Source organism: Aureobasidium pullulans, assembly GCF_000721785.1.
Source record: "Aureobasidium pullulans EXF-150 unplaced genomic scaffold scaffold_11, whole genome shotgun sequence".
Lineage (NCBI taxonomy): Eukaryota > Fungi > Ascomycota > Dothideomycetes > Dothideales > Saccotheciaceae > Aureobasidium > Aureobasidium pullulans.
This window is the reverse complement of record NW_021941031.1, coordinates 978,478-999,243: the sequence shown is the minus strand read 5'-3', so window position 1 is coordinate 999,243 and position 20,766 is coordinate 978,478. Positions and strand designations below refer to the sequence as shown.

Sequence of the window (20,766 nt, the reverse complement as noted above, 5' to 3'; positions counted from 1 at the left end):
TTTCATATCTATAGAAGGTGTTTATCATAGTTTATATGACGTCAGTGTTATTCCCGAAGGATTGACTGTTCCTTCCTTCTCGACGATCATTCTTTTCTTGTCATCTCTCCATGCGCTGAATTCTGTCACATCAACTCTCTTGCCGCAGATCCATCTTGAGAGAATTGTCCGACTGCACGATCATTCTGAGTAGGACTGCTTCAACCATAGAGAGCGACTCTCCGAAGCTCTCTATTTGGACCTAGTATCGATTCCAAAAATCATTGTGCATTTCTGCAGCTTTACCCATGACGAGGTTTAGCGTTCGCGGAGGCAGGCACGCATGTCTCTTCGGCATTTCTATCCGAATGTTCTTGTTCCTTTTAAATCTTGCTGCGGTTGAAGTTGTGGCGGTGTTAAGTAGTTCGAATCTTGAGAGCAACATCAAAACGGAAACCATTCCGCTATATAACGAAGCTTGGAATGGGGGATATAGAGAACGTGGGATGCTGAATAGAAATCCAGATTGTATCTCGCCATGATTGGAGCGACGTGCGTTGAATGGTATGAGGGCACCAAGACAGTGGAGGAGAATGGTTCTATTTGGAAAGGAAGGGGAGGCAGATGGGTATGTTGGTGAAGGCTTGGACGGCGGTATGTGTGGTTAATACGTGGGTTGCGAAGGACGGATTGGAGAGTATTGCTGGGTTGTGTGTGGGTGGGTTGATCAACGTTGTTGTTGAATTGGGATTGTTGACTTGTTGAGAGGCAGTGCTCGAAAGGTATTCTTACTGTGCGTTGTGAGAAGGGAAATTTGCTAGGTACATCGATACTAGCATAATGTGTAGAGACACCTGCAGTGTAATTATTACGCTTGATACCATGTCTTAATATGTGAAAGGCACACCCTCCGCTGGTACCGGACAAACGATACCTGGTCTCCCATACCTCTCCACAAAATCCCAGAATGATTGTTTGAAAAAATCGGCCACCCAACTCATCTCCACCGGGAATAGTTCTATTATCTTTGGGGGCTCGGGTCCAACGTTCTGCAATGTAGGATACCTCACGTGTGTGATACCACCAGGCCAGTTCTGGATTTGTAATCCATATGGTTGCTCGCAGCGATCGCTGGTTGGAGCAATCGCTCCTCCATAGATTAGAGTTTCCCATTGCCAACCTAATTCGCTGAAGCGAGTGTCACGAAAGAAGGGTTCAATTGATGTTGTGCCGTGGCGGGCTAACCAGAGGGCGTGCATCAATTCGTGTACCATTGTTGTCGCCAGGGACCACTGAAGACGGAGACGAGCAGAAGGGTTGTCTGTGCCTGGAGACCAAGGCTTTGAGAAGTCTGAGGCGTTGATCCTACCGCAGAGGATGGAGAGAACGTTCTCGTTGATGACGATCTTGGAGCCAACTCCGCTGGTTTCTTGTGTCAGTTCCACGGCACAAGGGAAAACATGATGGAAGTAGGTCAGTCCGAGGCTTACTGTTTACTCAATCCAGAGACCGATCGGTCTACTTTCGTGGTGCCGGAGACCCCGCGGTGGCGCTCTTCTGTAATCTCCAGAGCCGACCATTTGATACAATTTTTCAAATCCCAGAGATCCTCCCATAACAACCACAATTCTTGTTTGGACGGCCTCTCCTTACATTGGAACCAGTGGACTGCATGCCCGTCGAAGCGCGTCTTGATCTCAGTATGCGAACTACGGTCCAGCATACCCATTATGTAGCCCGACATGACTTTCTCTTCCAGCAGAAGGGTGGCAAGTTGCCAAACTGGTTTCAATTCCTCCCAATAGGGACTTGATGATGAAGCAAGTTCCTGGGTTTCCCAGCGGTCGCGGAAGAAAATTGGATGTATGTATGAGTCCTCTTCTACAGCGACGTCCTGTTCACCATCTGCATCTATGGTATTAGTCTTTTTATACGTGCGATAAGCCACTGCGGGAGTCGTGTGTTTTCCATAGCCAAACCCTGGGTCAGGTTTTGAGACAGAGTCTAGATTGATGTACCCATCTTTGTTCAGCCGCTCAAGGCCAAGCACCTGAATCAAAGGATCCGTAGTAAGAAGATAAGGAACAGGGGAAATTTTGCGCAGGGAAGGTCGATCGGGAGAAGAAAGCGTGAGTGCATTTATCATGGCAAGTGCCTCTGAGCCGGTTGGGGAGGGCGTTTTCCCGATGTCTGTCCATTCGGTCGGTGATGGAGTCCTTGGCTTCTTGTCGTTTTTGCTGCGGTAAGATTCCGGATCGTTCGCCCTTCTGCGCTTGTTACTGTTCGAAGACATGTTCTGCAGTCTTTCGAATCAAAATTGGTATTTTGGCGAAGGTTAAGGTGTACATGTAGACTTGTGATGAGATTCGAGTCTACATTGTTAGTCTTTGTTCATCTTCATCAAAGAACTACTTCGAAAGCGCCGAAAGCAGCGCGCCTTGATATCTGTCTATGTGCGGTGCACATGGAGCACAAAGAGAGATGATAAGAAGGTTGAAGAATCAGCAGAGCAGCTGTGGACATTTACCATGGCGCAGCCTGTACTTTCAAGACATGAGCTGCTCGAGTACAAACTACTGGCTGGTCCGGTGACATATCAATCATTGTCGATGTTGACACGTAGAATATTGACGTGCTTGTGCCAAGTTGTAGGGGCCTTTGTCCAAAGAGAATAAGTGCTCGATGCGACGAGTGAATGTTCACGAAGACAGAATGTGGTCTGTGAAGAGAAGGTATGACTGATACTCGAGTACTGTAGGGAGCTCGGAGGATCATCGGTATCCCGGGCCGACGCGCAAGCAGCGCGAACGTGTCCCTCGTCCGGAGAGCTTGAGCTTCAAGGAGATTCGAGAAAGCGACAGCCTAGACTTGGACAAAACATCGCAATGGCAAACCGAGGATACGACGTCGTAGTTGATGTAGATGCAGAGGTTGGTGACTGTATGCGATTGTCTTTCTCATTCTTAGATGCTGACCCTTCAACAATAGGGAGATCTAGGTCATACCGACCTTCAGGAGGACCTCGAGTTTCACTCATCCAGTGAGTCTAGCATTCTGTCGCAGTAGCAAACTCCCTCTCTGACATGCTGTACAGACTTCGACACACAAACATCGACGCGCGGCAAGCTCCCAGCAGGCAACAACTCGTTCCTCCCGACCAACAACGGCAACCCCTCGGTCACCAACAGCAAACACTACCTCTGGAGCATCTCATTCTACGCTCAATTCTTCGATGTCGACACTTCCGAAGTCGCTCGCCGCTGCCGTGCTGCCATCTTTCCTCTTTCGAACTTCCTCGACGTCCTAGATGGAAACCCTGATCTCTACGGCCCCTTTTGGATCGCTACCACCGTCGTCGTCATCCTCTTCCTTACAGGCACAATCTCGCAATATTTGGCAAAGGAGGGAAAGAAACACTTCATCTACGATTTCTCCCTTCTCTCAGGAGCTGCCGGTCTGATCTACGGATACACCTTCCTCATTCCCGTTGCACTCTGGGGTGCTCTCAAGTGGTTCAGAGCAGAGTCTGCCAACTTGCTGGAGTGTGTGTGTCTATACGGCTATGCGAACTTGATCTGGATTCCTGTCGCTCTGATCTCTTGGTCACCCGTCTCGATTCTGAATTGGGTCTTTGTCGCCGTCGGACTTGCTGCCTCGGGCGTCTTTTTGGTCAGAAACCTGTATCCTGTGCTCAGTGCTACCGATGTCAAGACGAGCAAGGTCCTTTTGGTCGTCGTCGTGGCTTTGCACTTTGGCCTCGCTTTGGCCATTAAGATTCTATTCTTTGCGTAAGTTATCACACGTCTTTGCTTTCCAAGTACACCTTACTGATTCGTGTTGCAGACATGGTAGTCCCGCCAAGAAGGACAAAGATCACAAGGATGATGATGATAAGATGATGCGTATGCTCTTTGGCATGTAAAGTATTCTCTGCGTCCTTGAATTCTCGAGCTGTATGTTATAGCCGAGCTTCCGTTGCATCTCCTTACCAAGCCGGCCATTTCAAGCCTTTTCTTCCTCGCGTTGCAAAATACCAACTTTCCAAAACTTATGTTCTTCTCTGTCATGGTCCCTTTTGTTCCCAGATCTTTCTTGCGCACTCTCGATCCATGGTAGAATGCCGTTCTGTGTACAAGCACCACCATAATTTACGGCCGAATCACGAAGCAGATATATAAGTGGGTCGTTCGATGTCAGGCAGCACATGAAAAGGCATGATGTCAATTATCAATCTTTCACCCAAGCACAGCCCCGGATATCGTGCCGACTCCGCCGTAATGCCGTCTTGGGCATAAACCATCAACCACATACTCGTTTCTATAATCAATTCACATCCAGAAGTACTATAAAATCACACCGTCTCCATCACCTTTCAACCGCCTTGCATATCATCTCAATATTCAATCATGAGCAACTCATCAACATCCCCCGAGAAGCAATCCCTCATCCCACAACTCAACCCACCCATCCCGACAGCATCACCCTCTGAAGTTCGCGCCTTCATCACCGAACTCCTAATCCTCACCCGCAACCTTCCAGCCCAACATGCCAAAGACATCGCAGACAAATGGCACCTAGGCACCGGCAGAGAATTGACAACATACCCACCCAGTGTATACGCCGACATCTTCGGCTCCGAAGACGCATGGATGGTATACAAAGAATCCCAACTCTTCATCCGCAGAAACAAGCAGGAAAAAAATAGACGGCGAGATGAGTTGCGAAAATGTACGTCAAGCCATTTCTCTCAAGAAGATATCTCTCCTTTCATCCAGCCTCTTCTCCTCCACTAAAACGCGTCATTCTCTAATACGTTATACAAAACACAGGGGCCATAATTCTGGGTATCATCATCATCAATATCATAGGAATCGTGTTATTTCTCAGGCTACTATTGTTGCATGTACAAGCAGAAGCTTACGCCCTTGCGTGGATCTTGACAGTCGGTGTATTAGGATTGGTTTTTGGTGGGATAAATTTGCTCGGCAGGGTTGGTTTGGAGGTGGAGGTGGAGAGGGAATTGTATAGTGGTATGAGTGTGGGATGTAAGAAGTGCACTTAGATTCAGATTATTTTTCTGGATGTTTTGGGATGGGATTTATGCTTCTTTGTGTTGGTGTTGTCTCGATTGTTCAAGAGGTGGTGTTGTTCACAATGAGACCTTGAAGAGACCGATTGCATGATGTTCAATCCTTTTCTGATAAACACCAGGCACCGAAACCAAAGATGCTTCGGCCAACTTGACACTTCGGGAACGCGACGGGGTTGAACCCAAGGTGATTGTCGTGAGTGAAAAATGTCTAATAATGCTATTGTTTTTCTAATCGCCCCAAAATGCGTGTATCTAGTAGGTATCCTTGCACTTTGCTTCTCCCTGATCCCAGAAAACAAACTCCAAAGCTTCAAAATCAAATGTGGTATCAAAAGAATCGCCCCTTCTCTACTTCTTCATAAATCCTAGCTTCTTGTCTCTGGCCTCTACATCTCTCATCTCCTCATCCATGACCGAGTTGAAATGGTCCGCTCCATCAAGATAGACATGATGGCCAGCCTTGCGAATAATCACGACCTTAGCATCACCATTCTCCCTTGCCTTCTCCTCGTCTGTAGCAGTGGCAAGAGCTTTTTGCTTCTCGGCTTCAATCTTTTCAGCTGCAGCGCGTCCGCCGTCCTTGTCCATCCAGTCATTTTCGCCGTACATTAGGACGACTGGAATGCCTGTTTCGCGGACCCTAGACAGACCAGTGGGTGCGGAAGACGTATCATCAGGTGTAGGTGCTGAATGAGATTCTGAAATCCATTGACGGCCTACACCTTGGATACGGCGAATCAGGGGGCTACGGGCGAAGGCACCCGGGGCGAGGATGTATGCGAGAGCGTATTCGCCCGATCCACGTTGGCGGAAGAGCGAGTAACTGTAGTCATGAAGAGCTTGTGATTCATCGGCAGGGAGATGGCTGAAGCGGCGACTTGTCCAGCCTGAGACTAGACGAGGGCCTAGAGGGCCAGACCAGCGGACAAAGGAGAAGGGTGAGATGTTTGCGTCCCAGAGAGTGGTGAGCCATTTCGGTAAGGGCTTCTTAGGAGGCTTGCCGCTGTTGTTGGCAGCATCTCGCTTTGCCTTCGCGTTTAGGAAGTTATTGTTGTCGCCGGTCTTTGCCGAAGCTGAAATGTCTGGATTTGTGCCATTGGCTGAGTTTCCTTGGTCTTGAGTGAACTCGTTGACCATGGTCGAATCTTCCGGCTCGGGCATGTCTGCGTTGACAGCGTAAGGGTCCTCAGGAATACCGACAGGCGATGCGAGAATCAGCTTGTTGAGGTGACCAGGGTATTTCAGGGCGTATGCGACAGCCATGTAACCACCCATGCTGTGACCGAGCAGAGTGAAACGATCAATACCCTTCTTGATGCGCCATTCTTCCAGAGCGTCGATGAACCAACTCTCAGCCTCTTCGATCTTGCCCTGACGGTCTTTTGCGTGAATCTTGAACGGCGGGCGTGACGAGCGACCCATACCAAGCATATCCAGAGCATAGAGTTTCCAGCCAGGCAATCTTGACAGACTTTCGAAGTTGCGGTAGAAGAAACCAAGACCAGCACCGTAACCATGGATCATGACAAGGTTGTTGTCGACATGTTCACCGATTCTCTCAACCGAGAATTCGTTCAAGAAGCGACTCTTTCCAGCCAATTCCACCAAGTCCGAGTTCCATTTGCGAGGTCCGTAAGGATCGTTGATGGAGGATGTGGTGACAGGCTCAGCCTTGCGGTCTTCGGACTTGGTGATGTCCTGAGTTGAGGCGTTCGTCGAAGCGGGAGCAGAGCCAGTCTGGGTGTGGGTCGGAGGCTTCTGGAGATGAGGGATGAAGGAGAGCACGCGGTGTTCGGTGACAGCAGGAGAGAGACCAGCCCACTTGGACAAGTTAGCAGGAAGCAGGACAAAAAGAGACAATGGGCATACACACCCATTGAGAGAAGCCCTCCTTGTAGCCTAGAGGGAAGTAGCCAGCCTTTCCCTGAGTCCTAGTGGCTTCGGAGGGCGTGTCTTTGCGTTGAGAGGCCAGCATGGGTCGCTGACCACCAGATTCCGTGTCTGAGGAAGCCATGTTCGGATTTCGTTTCGTCGTCGGGTGGCGGTTGATGCAGAGGGCGTTGTTGAATGTATCGCTGACTTGAATCCACGCCTGTTTTCCAAGGCTGATGGTGGCGCGGCTGGCGCGCGAATATTGTAATGGGCTAATCTTGGATGGAACTGAAGACAAAAGCAGAAAGAGAAAAGGAAAGAGCGCGGCGGGAAACGACTTTATTGTGGCAGTTCTATTAAGGTCAAATGACGATGTAGGCAACAAGGACGGACTTTAGGTCATTCCGCTGTCCGCTCCGCCCAAGGGTCGGCCGTTGAGCCCGTCATTCGGCCTGCATGAGCTGACGCCGCATCATTTCTTAATCAATTGCACGTCAACCTGTATAACACAATAACACACTACACGGAATCATGAGCTGAAAAAGCCCGTCCACTCATGTCGACGTCCACCCTGGATAGAATCGTCAAGGGCGCCCCGCCGCCCGACGTGTCTCTCGACCAAGTCGCCCAGTCCGCCCGCCGTTCCAGCACCACCACCCTGTCGCACCAACATGGCCACTCGCGCAGTGACTCAATCACCGCCCCTCACCCTCCCTCGTCAAATCAATCCGACCCTCTTAACAACCTACCCTCGTCGCCTGAGCAGATCAAGCTCAATCTCCTCATCCTCGAGTCTTCTCTTCGCGCCCAGTACCTATGCCTAAGAGCCCGCTTACGCCTTTACCTTGTTTTGATGACCGCTCTTGCCCTTTGGATCTCAACTTTTACATATCTCCTTTTCTTACGTCCGCGCGAAGATGGCAAAGGTACCGGTGGCTCTCCTTACTGGGTCGTCGACATTGCAGAACGACTAGGCTGGGTCGGAGGTCTTGTCACTGCTGGTCTCGTCTGGGGCACTGGCATGTGGGATCGCGGTATCCGCTGGCCGAGGAAATGGGTCAACATCACGAACAGAGGCTTGCGAGGCTTCAATCTCAAACTCGTCGTCATTCGCGGTCCTTGGTGGAAGGAAACTCTTGGCTATCTATATTTTCTGGATCCATGGGGCTGGTGGGGTGATGTCAAGGGCATGCGCTTTGAATTTATGCCCAAAGATATCGAGAAATCCGCTTTGGAAAACAAGGACAAGGTTGGCTTGTGGGAGACTGGGGGTCGCTATGGTTGGATCGAGGAAGATGTCGCTCCCGGCGGAGACGTCATCAAGCTCTTATTACTACCGAAACCCTTCTCGCCTGACTTCCGCGAAGATTGGGACACCTATCGTCATAATTACTGGGAAAAGGAAAACGAACGTCGTTCGCAGTTGCGAGGCATCATCAAGACAAGAAAGAGACAATTGGCAAAACAGGAAGGTGGCTGGTTATGGTGGACTGGTTGGAGAGGCTGGACTCGTCTACGACACCCTACAAGACCCAATCACGATCAGTTCAACAGGCTGCAACGCGAAGCTCGCGAGAAGCAGAGTCTTTCTCACATGAGAGAGAAGAAGGCCAGGCCGAACAGCATCTTCAGAGATAACAGCCATTCGCGTTCGAGCTCGAGAAGTTCCACTCCCGATTCTGCTGCCTATCGTCCAGAAGGGAAGCTGAGGAGGATGAGCAGTACTCAGAATCTCAGAAAGGATCGCCCTAAGCCGGTTACTGGTAGGCGCTCAAGCCGTCTGGCCTCTTCCTCTGACTCGAGACCTGGTACTCCCAGTTCAGTAGGCACTGCCTCTGAACACGAGACCTCGCCAACGTCTCTGCATAACCGTGCCAGCAACCTGAGCATCAGCTCGACTTCGACGTGGACTAGTGATGTCCTTAAGGAGGATACACCACCCACTGATGTTGACACGGCTGACAAGGATCAGGTCACGCCCAAGGGTTAGCCTTCTTGACCGTTGTATGTGATAACGATTGTTCTTTTCCACTCATAATGACCTGCTCGTCCTATCTTTCTGGTGATCGTGAAGCTGTCTACACGGCTGATAGCAACATTCCTAGTCTGAGACATCGGGATCAGATTTGAGATTCATCATGTGTTCGCTTTGTACTACCACGAAACAGCACTTAGGCGCATAGCAACTCTTGCGCTATATCCTGCTGCTGAAGATGTTCGGCATTGTCATCAGCTGTTGCCTCTGGAATGACTGCTACTTGAAACGGCAATCTTGGGAGGGAGATGCTGACCTTCACTTGCAACACGATTCTCACTATCAGAAGGTGTCATTACCACATGCGGCCGCCATCATCCACAACAATCACATATGGTCTGACGGTTCATCACCGCCATCATAACGCAGCTAACCCAATTCGGCAGTCATCCATCAATCATACGACAACAACAACAACAGCTGAGGTTCAATCCTCTGCATCAGCTAATCACTTTCACACCAGCAAATTCATCAACAATTATCGGTCTCTTGATAGACGCGCCCCTGTGGAAAGGTGGTCTGGTCACTATCAGAGGCTGGAGGAAGGCAGAAGGTGGAAAGGAGGGAGGAGATGTATGAAATTGGTAAGTCGCAAACTCCAACACCGTCAGATCGTGATTCTTTTTTGCTTAGGCGCTTCCTTGCTGGTTTTTTTTTTGGTGAGTGACAATCCCGTCCGCCGAAAATCGCCATGCTCCAGCTCGACCTTCGTGATGTCCAACACACCTTCAGTCTTCCAACGCGATCTTCGTTCTCGAGAATGTTCTCCATTGTCTCCGTGGTCAGTCAACATCGCGTTCTTTGTCTCGCGCTCTGAGACAAGACAACACATTGTCAAAATCATTCGTTTCCACCTCCACACAAAGAAACATCAAAGAAGGAAAGAACAATGACTTGTTCACGAACTTTCACCAACAGAAGCACCTCGACCTTCGTAGAAACATATATAACCACCCACATTCTAATTTCAAGCTCCACATCTCCATCCAGAAACACCCCGACACGCAGAGACACCCACTAACTCACAGCAAAGCACCCCTTGTCTGGCAGGATCCAGAAATCTCAACGATACAAAGTAAGTTTCCGATCCCAAGCCCCAAGACTAACAACCCATCAGGTCTTCTCAAAATGCCTTCGAACACTGCCGGTGAGTATCAGCCTGCCAGCTGGAGCGAACTTTTCTGTCAATGCTTCCCTCTTCGCACCAAGAAGCCTTCGCCCGCTGATCAAGACATTGAGATGCAGAACATGAGCAACCCTGTCGTCCCTGACCATGTTGTTCGCGCCAATAACCCCGACAACATTCGCAGACCTGCCCGTCCTTCACCTCAATCTTGGTGGTTGAGAGACGACACACCTCCTGTTGCACCTCCCCCTACTGCTGGCCCTAGTGGCCCTCGTCAGCCTTACACTCCTCCTCAACCTCATCGTCGTGATCTTCGCATTGCAGCTAACAGCCCCGATATGTTTGTTCACGACTCCACTTCCTCGCCACAGTTCCCCTCGCTCGGAACACCTCAATGGGATCATCTGAATAGAGTTCAATGGACTGCAAACTCCTCCAACTACTCTTCTCAAAACAGCGGTCGTATGCCCACCCCTTCCTCAATCTACAGCGAGCACACTTCCATGGCCCCTCTCCCCGCCACCTCGACTATCTTCTCTGAATCTCGACACATGATGTCGGGTGCCCTGCCTACCAGATCCTCCCCATCCTCCACCTACTCTTCTGCCGGCGCCGTCGCTGCTTCCTCCGCTCGCCCTCTCCCTTCTGCATTTGCCCACTCTGAATCGCTGCAAGTCCCTCCATCGACCCCTAGAAGGGATTTCTATGCCGGTGTACTCGCCGCTCAAGAGGCCATCGACTACAGACGTTCTCTGCAAAGATCAGGCTTGCAGCCCCCCTCCCCCACCGATGTCTTCCTCGTCAGCCCCCCTACTCCTCAAGTGACACCTAGAAGCGTTCAACATGCCGGTGTGTTGGCTGCTCAGGAGGCCATTGACAACAGACGTGCTTTGCAAAGGGAAAGCTCGCAACCTCTTTCACCCATTGATGATGAAGCACCACCCAGCAGCCCTACTGGTTCTGTGGCTTCTATTGACTTTTTCACTGGTGCTGCGAGGAATGCTGATTTTGGTGTTAGACCTGCTAGACCTGCTAGAGTTGCTGGGGCTGGCCCTTATGTTGCTTGAATACCCTGCTGCTTTTTTTTTTTTTTTGAGTTGCTTTGCAAAATATGATGGCTTACTCACTGGTTTACTCTGTTCTGATCTGTATCTGCCCTTTTTCTGACCTCATTCCAGCGGTGTCTTTCGCTCTGGGTGTTTTCATCTACTGTTCCATATAATGACAACATATCAAACTCTTTTTTTTTTGCCTCAACCAAATATCATTTTATCTTCCGATGTACCCTTGCCTGCTGTTGTACTAAAGTATTATTGTATCGTATCCCTGACAATTTTTAAGTCACGACGCGTACATGAAACCTGTACAGCTCTTTTTTCCACATGAACCTCTTTATCTCCATGTATTTGTGACTTGTCAACGGTTTACGTAGGTATAGAAATAAATGGCTATTTTCCACGATAAATTATATTGAGTAACCCAATTTTCTTTGGATGACTGATTGTGCCGAATGCTTTGTGGATATCTTGCATTCCAGTAAAACTATCTCCATCAACCAAGAAAAGGTAGCTCTTACGTCTGTGATGTTCCAGTCTGAGGGAGGTTAGATGTGTCGCCGAAGTTCTCGTACTCGGTTCTTGTTGATTTATCTGTGGCTACGAAGGCGGCGCTGGCTTCTTCATGAGCTGTTTGGGCTTGAGTGCATGGCTGTTCCATGGTTATCGTGTTAGCAGGATTTTGGCTTGATCTGATGTTTCTGGCGGAGAGTTTGGGAGGCAGATGTAGAGGCACAGAATTGCACCGCAACTGAGCTCTCAGCCTAGCGAGGCGCCTTGCAAACTACTGTCAGAAAGCATAATATGTTTGGTTCGGTTGAAACTTTCCAAAGAAACCAAGGAGGAGCGCGGCTCTCAATGGCCGTGTACCTGATGACGAAAAACATACTGCCTTTCCACAGTTAGGTCAGAAGCCTTACATGGATGGAGGGAGAGGGATTTGGTGCCAGATCAATCTCTCTCTGTGGCTACATCTACGTTACATCTCTCGCTTCGAAAATGACAATTACAGAAATCCTAATATTCCACATAACTTCCAACCTCAAGTTTCGAGGCATCGAATCCAGACTCGAGTGACGCCGTTTCGGTTCCAAGCCTGACTGTATATGTTTTCTGGATCATCTGGTTTTGATCTCCTGGCAGATTTACTGTTATCTTCACCAGACAGTCGGTAGTGTCATAAGCAACTTCGTTGTGAGCGTCTGTCGTGGTAATGTCTCTCCAGAACTCACAAGGCTTCAGGCATCTTGGGTCAGTCCTTTCATCAACCAGCATCCTTGTCCACACAATCATCCTCTATGTAGCCATTTCTAGTGTTTTCCTAGTCTCGCTCTCGTTCGGTTTGACTTGCGCCCTATATCCTGAAGTGTTCTACTTGATTGAACACCATCTAAGCTGTAAAGATGCAGAGTATATTCAGGTACGTTGTGGTTGTCCATAAGAATGGGACGCTCGCTTCGCCTTCAACTGACATGACTCTGACACAAGCTGCCGGGTGCTTGTGTCGCTGAATCCTCTTGGGTATTCGCATCGCTACCTAGACTCGAAAAGGTGCCAAAAAAGACCAGCTCGTATAGAACACCTTAAGCACTTTCCAACCATCTCGTCTATGGTTAAAGCTAACGTAGGGATCCTTTGAACCGATCTTTGAGCCTTCGAAGGATTTACCACCACGTGCCCCGGACCGAGATACAGTGATACCTTCCACGAGTCACAGAGCCTCCATTCAGTTGTCCAAACGATAGTGTCCCCGGTGCCGCGGATTGAGATGCAGAAGACGCAACTAGTCGAGTCATTGTCTTGTCTTCCGTATCCCGTATCTCGCAACATCTCTTGCGAACCGCGGAGACAAAATCGATTCGCGGGGTGGAGGAAGGAGGGGTGAACGGAACATGACTCTTTCCACCAAGCACTCGACTCATGGACAACATCTATCTATTACCACTGGCATTACATTATATTGATATCGCAAGAACTGCTCGTTTGGTCTGTTGTGTTGTCTAACATTCACACATTTGTTCTATAGACGCGCGGGTGTTTTGGAAGGAAAGATCTACCGACGCACAGGTTGTCGATCATTGATACACATGGCCACTGCCCAGAGAGCCTCCTTCTCTGACAATCACCCTTCTCGCTTGTCATCAGAACTCAAAAAGAAAAGGGTCTTTTCTTGCGACATGACCCCGAACTCTGAAGCGACTCGGGGAATCTTGAGGCCTAATCATTGTCCGATCCGCACGTAAAAGTCGTCTGTCTATACCGTACGTGCGTTGTGGATTCATGGCTTGACGAAAGGCACAATGGCTTTTTTTGTTATACCCGCAGCAGCACCGGAAGGATGGATTGACTTTTACACCACGAGCATCTCCGTTATTCTACTACCGGTATGCCATGTGCTCCTCGGCGCCGAGTACCATATTATCATGACGCAGGAACCTGCATATCCAACTATCAGGGGTGGACTTGGCAGCCTGTTTCAGAAATGCAGCCATCGTGAAGCAAAAGCACTACGGTTCTCGGCCGGCTCATTTGTCCGTCCGTATACCAAGTTCGGCTGATCTGCCTTTGATTGCGTAGGGCTGTGGTTTTGGCTGGGAAGGATTCACACGTGAAAGAAGGACACTTTGGCCTCGAATAACCTTTTGATATACGCGAAGTTGGGAAATTGGATAGAGGGGCGTTGGGTAGCTACAGGAGAGGAATTACGGTGTTGGCCTGTCGACCATTGAGGCTGAAGAGGAAGTTGTTCGTAAATTGATAGATTTTTGAGATGTATGTACAAAAGTCTGGTATATGTGATCAAATGTTGGGCTGTAAAAACCAGAGGCGCTAAATGTGACAATTATATGTCTTGCTGAGACATAGAAAAAGTGGCTGAAAGTCAAGATCAAACAGGTGAGTCGTTTTGACTCTTCCGCAACATTGCTTTCGATGGCTTCTGGGGCGGTGGTACTATCGACGTTGTCGAGTCGCTGGTGCTGCGTCCGTCATCACTGCTGTTGCCTTCTCTGCTGCTACTGCTTCCTGGTGGTGGTCCGGCTGGTGCTCGTACCGCCCACGCTTCTGCCCATGCTGAAGATGTGCCTGTCATGCTGTCGTTCTCCCTCTTCAGACTCATGGTGTCCTCGCTGACGTGGATCTCCGTGTGGCGGTGAATGCCCTCGAATTCGTCCGGATCCGGCATGAGGAGGTCCAAGTCAATTTCTTCGTGTCGTGGCTTTTTCCGCACAAGAGTTTCGACACGTGTATGTGTGGTCGTGTATGTAGGGGTGTAGCCGTTGTAAGGTGTGTAGGTGTTCTTGCCAGAAAAACTGCCCAGAGATCGAAATTTGAAGGTTCTTCGGATGAGAGCCCAAACAAAAGCGGCATTGGCTGTCAGAAGTGCAGTACTTGACTCTCTGACGTACCAGTACACCCAACTCACCCCGAACGGTGAGCGGAAGCTGTAGATTTTGTTGAGGATGGCACAGATGATGACAAAGGTTCCAAGTGAGAAGATACCAACGATGGCGATTTTTTTGCGGAGTGGTAGCCGAGTCTTGATGAACATGGGAAGAGCGACAGCCAGTATCAGAGCGTCAGAACTTAGATTAAAGACGGCATTAGTAATCAGGTGGTTTGTGGCAGCTGTACACTGCTTGGTCGAAGGTACGGCCCAGTACATGGTGAAAGGGCGACACCAAACGCCGAAATAAAGAACCTCCATAACGACCCAGCTGATTCCGACGTAGTAGAACAGTATTTTGATTGCAAGTCTTTCTTTGCTTCCAACTGTGACCAGACGTTGGTAGAGAAAGAGAAGGCAGAGCTTCTCGCACCAAGTGGTCATAATTTGGCATTGTTCCACGACAAGCACCAGTTTTGAGCCGTATTGACGATCATGAATCTGCTCGGCGGTAAGAGTGCTAACGTCGAAGCCGGGTGGTAACAGGTTGGAGTCTGATTTGGCAACAATGTTGATAGTGACGATCAAGGTGGTGTAGAAACACATCGCAGCGACGGTGATGTAGTCATCAGCTTGGAAGCGCCTAATCGTGCCGAGGCTTTGGTATCTCGATATCCTGGATTTGGGAGTCAGAACTGCGTTGGGATAAAGGTCGCAAGGGCTCAATCACATTCGACAAATAACACACAACACCACAAAAGACCACCAGATCCACGTCTCGGCCTTTAGAGGTACCATTTTGGCTGGGGAGACTGGAGAATATTTGCTAGGGCGCGAGGGTAAGGCGACTTCAGGGATATTCCTGAGGCGAAAGTGTAGTCCCAGCCTTTTGCTCCGTGGTCATATCGCGGCTACCGCGGTACCCAGGGTCGAAAGGGGGGTGGTGGAATAAACCACTGTAGACGGGATGTCAGAAAAAGAGTGAGACGTGAGATGTTTAAACACAAAAATGTGGGAGTTTGGAGGATTATCAACTGCCCGGACCCTACATGCAGAGCTTATTCTCTACCTGATTCCTAATTCGAGAAGAACTCTAGCGTCACGCGTACCCAGTAGAGATTCACATCCGGCAAACGGGGACTCTGATGGCGAGAGGATCCCGCCACCAACGTGCGATAAGAAGATCACTGACTTTTGCCAAGCTCATTGGGCCTGTTGCTTTTGCATATGAATGTCGCTTCCCTTGAGAAAAGGTGCCAACAGACGAGATTGTGCTGTACAGTGTCCACTGAAAGCCGTAAACAGTCAGAAAATTCAGCGTGCATCGGATACGCCATTGATCGACAATGCGTCGAGTCCGTCTCATTACGATCGCGCTTCGTGAGCGTTGAGGAGGAGGATCAAGGGACCGACAACTTGGGGTGAGGGCAAGGACAGGCGGGACACTCCAGGTCCGCGGCCGAGAGGAGCGCGAGAAGATCCGAGAGCGGCGACCTTGCCAAGCACGCCCCAGACTCCTGTCCGGTATGAACTCAAAAGTAATATCAAGAACGTTCATCTCAGGTAGAAGCCGCGTTCATGTCCCCGGATGGAGGACGTTGGTCGCGTTCAATACCGGTGTGATTTCTCCAGGCCTTCAAAGCGGCTCGCTACCGTCGGGACGTGACCTGTCTGTCAGAGTCAGTCAGCACGGCTGACATAGATCTCCACTGCGACGAATGAGGGAAACACACAAGCTGGCTGACTCGTCTTTGAGCAAGAGATAAACATCAGTGTTCAAGCCACTATCTATTCGAATCCTTTCTGCAGCACTACAGAGTCAGTGTGGAGGTCGCTCAGCCCCAGAAATGCTTGGGGCTCATTTTAGGATACAACGGTATCCGCGAGACACCGGCGAGTGGAAGAACCTAGAACGATTGGAAGCCCTGACCCGGTTCAAGATCGACAACGCAATAGCTTTGAGACCATCTTCGAATATGGAAAAAGGAAAACGTATGATAATATCAATAACGCCAGTGATAATGTTCAGAATCCGATCCCGAACGCCGTGTGGTGTAGTCACCAATGTGGTTATTCCCAAACCCCCTCCTTCACGCCATCGCTTGATGCAAAAAGCCCTTTTGTTCCGTCGCCTAGCACTACTTGACACGGTCAATATAATCTTGAGTAGGTTGCTCGTATTCCTGAGACAGGTAGTTGCCTGCATTCTTGCTGAGCCATTGAGTCATCTTGTGCAATTCCTCGCGAAGACGGCTCACGGCTTGAGAATCCATGTTGGTGTGCGCAATCAGATCAGGCATGGAGACTGGGAACTTGTTAGCAAGGTAGTCCTCACATATTAGCGATTGATGATACGCACCAAACAGACGGCAAAGATGCTCGACTCCGTAGATGTCCGTTGGGAGCTTGCCTGTCAGATCTCCGGTGCCCTTGTTGAGCTGCGCATGGATGTCTGACCACTGAGGACGCTCGAAACGGTACAGCAGAATACGGCCTATACTCTTATTGAAGTACTCCTTGACACCAGCAATCACCTCCTCAAGGATATCTGCTTCAGCACTGCCCTCTCTGCGCTTGAGACCCTCGGATGCAGCGTAGTCTGCAAGGAATTGCGCGACTGGAGTCTTGGAAGGAAGCGGGACCAATCTGTTCTCTCTGGTGACCTTCTCCCAATCATCAACAAGGATGGCCTTGAGACTGTCGGGCATGAAGATCTTAATCGACGGTCGACGGAGAAATTCATCCTCCTGTTTACATGGTCAGCAAACAATTCTGATGATGGTGTTTTTGGTGCGACAAAGATCGAGCAAGAGTGAACCAAACGCATCTCGGTAGGTCCATCGTCTCGGTGTGGCTGGGTTGTGGTACACACAATCTAGAAATCTTGTAGCGAGGGGCAGAACCTCCGCACCACACGACACGTAAAAAATCGTGAGTCACGAATATACGAAATAATTCACTAACCTTGTCGATACCCTCAAACTCTCTACCACGTTTGGTTCCCCTCGATGGTGCAGCAGTAGCAGGGGCTGTTCTTTCCTCGCTGCCTCTAGCAGATCCAGTGTTGAGATCGCGCTTTCTGGTAACGGTCGCAGTCATGGGCTTTGCGGCCGCTCTGCGCTGTGCATTCATTTCTTGCCTCAAGTTCTTCGAGAGCTCAAGGTTCTCGTCATTGTACTTGCGCAGGCGATCTTGAGGCACCCAGTCGTCCCAGCTATACAAATATTAGCACAATTCGTGCCCACAAGTGCGAATTCGAAACAAATTTCGGTGCAAAACAGAAGCAGGGTCATCAAAAAAATGACACGTGTGCCGAGGAATGTTCGTGCCAGCTTTGCAGTGAAAACTATGATGGTATATGCGGAAGTGATGATGATGTTGTGGTTGCTACAAGTCGAAAGGTCCACAATAGGAGATATTTTGATGCGCGGAGAGATGGTGAATGTTCGAAAATGTCGCAAACTCACGTGTTCTTCCAGCCCTTGTAGTGAACCTTGTACTCGTAGGGTGATTTCTTGTCATTTTGGTCGGTGTGTCGGGAGTCGAGCACTTTTGCTTCATAGAGTAGTTCGTGATGGAAGCAAAGCGCTCTTTCGTCTTTGCCATACATGGGTATCGGTGCAGCTGGCGCCATATTGAACGTTTGACCTGATTGAGACTGTTGAGTCGCGAGATAGTTGTTGTTGAGAGATGATCAACCACGATCGAATCTCGAAGTTGGTCGGGGGATGTTTGATGAAAGTGGTCTTGGAGATTCAATCAAGGAGGAATCTGTGAAAGCGTGTCAACGCTCGGACCTCCGCGTTCAAGTCTGGCTCTCCTTCCAACCGTCCACACGATTTGTTTGATGGTGCTGTGTGATGATATCTTGTCTGTCGGCTCGTGCAATACAAGTGAACAATATCCATGAAATCAGCGATGGGAGACGATCGTCTAAGATTACAGCGGCCATGCGCTTCTCTATCTATTTTCTTGAAATATCTCTACAGATCACATTCTTCCACTCTTCATTCTCTACAGATCACATTCTTCCACTCTTCAATCTTTCCATATCCGTCGTCAGCTTTCTAATCGAGCTTGACCTTGATGCCGAAAACTCTGTCAAGAACACCGAGGAATATCGAGAGCATGAAAGCTACTGGTGGTAGGGAGAAAAAGAAGCTCACGAGGCTTGCGAATCTCATGATCCAAATCACCGCAGTGCGCACCGCATGATCCATCATGTTGAGCTGCGGTGCTTTTCCTCGTGAGAACGTCGAATCCTTGAACTCGAAAGGCAGAGTAGCCCCCAAATGATCAATCGCTACCTTCAGACCACTGCTAAAGCCATCTTCGTGGAAGCCGTACTTAGTCCACGCTCCGCAATAACTGATTCCTGACGTGTTTTGAATCTCGCCCATTCTGTTCTGCGACCTGACTGCAGCTGGGGTATACAATGGGTGACGGTAGATGAATTTGCCTTGTGTCTTTTCTGGTGCAGGCTCGTGAGGAGGATTCATCGTAACAAGGACGGGACCAAATTTGGACTCTGGAATGTGCTGCAAAAGGTTCATCCAGTAAGTCAAACTTACACCTGCAGGGTGTTTAAGCTTGGAGGGTGCAGAAGTCGTAAGATAGTTCCATGCAGTGAATACCGGTCTCCTCAGAGGCATCAAAGAGAGATCCGAATGTAGGTATGCAACGTTCTCAGATGTCTGGAAAGCGCCCAAGATTTCTTGCTCCTTATCTGAGGGTGGCACTCTTGATTTGGCCGATAGAAGAGGCAAGATATCGTCTCCATGACAAGCCATAATAACGTGGTCGAAAGTCGATGATTCCTGAGTACCACTGAGCGGGCTTTTGTAGCTGACTTCGACTACGGATTTTCCATTCTGATTCATTCTCGTCACGCCTGTGATTGGAGTTGAAGTGTGAAAATGAAACCTCCTGGGGTCAGAGCTTCGCACGATGGCATCAATGTACTTCTGAGAGCCGTCCTTGATAGTCAGCCATGTGGGTCGTGCTGCGATAGTAGAAAGCAGGTGATGATTCCACATGAATCGAACAAGGGTCAAGACAGGGAACTCCAGACTCGTCTTGTCAGGTGAGGTGCTCCACACTGCAGCAGTCATCGGAATGAGATAGTCATCTTTGAATGCCTGAGAATAGCCTTCTTCCTCCAGATAATGACCAACTGTCTGGTCGGTGCGCGAAGAGTCGTCTTCGGTCAGAAGGTCCAAAGCAAATTGATTGAAGCGAATGATGTCAAAAATCATGCGCCACATTCTAGGCTTGAAAATGTTCTCCATTTGAGCGAAGATGCCTTCGCCAGAACCAGACCATTCGAATTCACCATGATTGCGGGAAACACTGAATGTCATCAGGGTAGGAGAAATGGGAACTTTCACATGATTCAAAAATCTGATCAAGTTTGCTGGAAGTTGTCAGCATCGCGTACGAAACAAAAGCAAGGATGGGCCAGAACGAACGGTAGGTGGCAGAGTTCATGACAATAAAACCGGTGTCGACGGGAGTAGAGTGTTTGCCATGTGTGAATGTCTGGGTGTTTGTGTGACCCCCCAGACGATCAGACTTCTCAAAGACATGGACTTCATGATCAGTGTTCTGCAATGCCCAAGCTGCACCAAGTCCGGCACATCCGCTGCCAACGATGGCGATACGCTTCTTCTCTGGAGGCATTGTAGAGATGATGGAATGCAATTTATTCAACCTAGCTTGAGAGGTTGACGAACAGTATTCCTTTGTCCAACACGGCAGTACAAGGCAGATATATAGGAAGGTTTGGCTGAGACGATCAAGCTGGATATGATCAGAAACGCGTCTTGTTGGAGGACGTGAGGCGTTTAAGCTCGAGCGTCATCATCGAAGAAGCACTGGCCTCCAAAGACCCATCCTCCGCCAACAAGGTTGTGTCAAGCTTGGGACTCTCAGAACAAGACTACCTAGATGGCTAGCCAGGCGATCAATTGGACATCAAGTGCTGCAGTCTGCTCAACAGAACGGCAAAACTGTTGTTCCGCAAGCATCGGAGGAGACGAAGAAAGAATTAAGGTCCGCGGTCGTCGGCCTGAAAGAGTGCCGAGGAAAGTGGTCCGAGCTTATGTATTGCGGCCTCCAACATCATCGTCGCTTCCCCGACCTGATGCATATGCAATAGCAATCAGGCAGGCACAACCATCCATAACCGAATTACAATCACAGTCAGTTGCACGAAGTGACACG

General features: G+C 49.4%; 10 protein-coding genes across 10 annotated transcripts; 5 read left to right on the top strand and 5 right to left on the bottom strand.

Moving 5' to 3' along the window:
* Positions 1 to 638: 638 nt before the first annotated feature.
* M438DRAFT_366348 (uncharacterized protein) lies at positions 639 to 2,426 on the bottom strand. The gene is made up of 2 exons (XM_029907870.1): positions 1,470 to 2,426; positions 639 to 1,401 (listed from the first exon to the last, which is right to left on the bottom strand). Exons 1-2 carry the CDS (start codon positions 2,270 to 2,272, stop codon positions 867 to 869), a joined length of 1,338 nt encoding a protein of 445 aa, XP_029759875.1. The 5' UTR covers positions 2,273 to 2,426; the 3' UTR covers positions 639 to 866.
* Positions 2,427 to 2,864: 438 nt separating this feature from the next.
* On the top strand, positions 2,865 to 4,254 carry M438DRAFT_381285 (Yip1-domain-containing protein; the record flags this gene model as incomplete). Its single annotated transcript, XM_029908896.1, has 3 exons — positions 2,865 to 2,909; positions 2,968 to 3,019; positions 3,074 to 4,254. 3 exons carry the CDS (start codon positions 2,865 to 2,867, stop codon positions 3,769 to 3,771), a joined length of 795 nt encoding a protein of 264 aa, XP_029759874.1. The 3' UTR covers positions 3,772 to 4,254.
* A 15-nt stretch (positions 4,255 to 4,269) lies between these two features.
* Positions 4,270 to 5,230, top strand: M438DRAFT_346608 (uncharacterized protein). Its single transcript, XM_029905718.1, has 2 exons — positions 4,270 to 4,707; positions 4,809 to 5,230. Exons 1-2 carry the CDS (start codon positions 4,386 to 4,388, stop codon positions 5,039 to 5,041), a joined length of 555 nt encoding a protein of 184 aa, XP_029759873.1. The 5' UTR covers positions 4,270 to 4,385; the 3' UTR covers positions 5,042 to 5,230.
* M438DRAFT_321061 (alpha/beta-hydrolase) lies at positions 4,980 to 7,201 on the bottom strand. The gene is made up of 2 exons (XM_029902902.1): positions 6,945 to 7,201; positions 4,980 to 6,892 (listed from the first exon to the last, which is right to left on the bottom strand). Exons 1-2 carry the CDS (start codon positions 7,083 to 7,085, stop codon positions 5,420 to 5,422), a joined length of 1,614 nt encoding a protein of 537 aa, XP_029759872.1. The 5' UTR covers positions 7,086 to 7,201; the 3' UTR covers positions 4,980 to 5,419.
* A 108-nt stretch (positions 7,202 to 7,309) lies between these two features.
* On the top strand, positions 7,310 to 8,933 carry M438DRAFT_336277 (uncharacterized protein; the record flags this gene model as incomplete). Its single annotated transcript, XM_029903867.1, has 2 exons — positions 7,310 to 7,317; positions 7,523 to 8,933. The coding sequence occupies 2 exons, from the start codon at positions 7,310 to 7,312 to the stop codon at positions 8,931 to 8,933; spliced, it is 1,419 nt and encodes a 472-aa protein (XP_029759871.1).
* A 167-nt stretch (positions 8,934 to 9,100) lies between these two features.
* Positions 9,101 to 9,989, top strand: M438DRAFT_346607 (uncharacterized protein). The gene is made up of 2 exons (XM_029905717.1): positions 9,101 to 9,314; positions 9,365 to 9,989. Exons 1-2 carry the CDS (start codon positions 9,157 to 9,159, stop codon positions 9,555 to 9,557), a joined length of 351 nt encoding a protein of 116 aa, XP_029759870.1. The 5' UTR covers positions 9,101 to 9,156; the 3' UTR covers positions 9,558 to 9,989.
* A 117-nt stretch (positions 9,990 to 10,106) lies between these two features.
* M438DRAFT_366343 (uncharacterized protein) lies at positions 10,107 to 11,171 on the top strand (the record flags this gene model as incomplete). The annotated part of the gene is made up of 1 exon (XM_029907869.1): positions 10,107 to 11,171. The coding sequence occupies one exon, from the start codon at positions 10,107 to 10,109 to the stop codon at positions 11,169 to 11,171; it is 1,065 nt and encodes a 354-aa protein (XP_029759869.1).
* A 3,304-nt stretch (positions 11,172 to 14,475) lies between these two features.
* Positions 14,476 to 15,342, bottom strand: M438DRAFT_256665 (uncharacterized protein; the record flags this gene model as incomplete). Its single annotated transcript, XM_029899723.1, has 2 exons — positions 14,476 to 15,220; positions 15,275 to 15,342. Coding segments are annotated over 2 exons (813 nt in total), but the record flags the coding sequence as incomplete, so codon positions are not given.
* Positions 15,343 to 16,433: 1,091 nt separating this feature from the next.
* On the bottom strand, positions 16,434 to 18,270 carry M438DRAFT_346604 (MRG-domain-containing protein). The gene is made up of 4 exons (XM_029905716.1): positions 18,012 to 18,270; positions 17,509 to 17,758; positions 16,904 to 17,291; positions 16,434 to 16,849 (listed from the first exon to the last, which is right to left on the bottom strand). Exons 1-4 carry the CDS (start codon positions 18,176 to 18,178, stop codon positions 16,683 to 16,685), a joined length of 972 nt encoding a protein of 323 aa, XP_029759867.1. The 5' UTR covers positions 18,179 to 18,270; the 3' UTR covers positions 16,434 to 16,682.
* Positions 18,271 to 18,457: 187 nt separating this feature from the next.
* M438DRAFT_321051 (FAD/NAD(P)-binding domain-containing protein) lies at positions 18,458 to 20,502 on the bottom strand. Its single transcript, XM_029902901.1, has 2 exons — positions 20,013 to 20,502; positions 18,458 to 19,957 (listed from the first exon to the last, which is right to left on the bottom strand). Exons 1-2 carry the CDS (start codon positions 20,221 to 20,223, stop codon positions 18,612 to 18,614), a joined length of 1,557 nt encoding a protein of 518 aa, XP_029759866.1. The 5' UTR covers positions 20,224 to 20,502; the 3' UTR covers positions 18,458 to 18,611.
* Between the last annotated feature and the right edge of the window lie 264 nt (positions 20,503 to 20,766).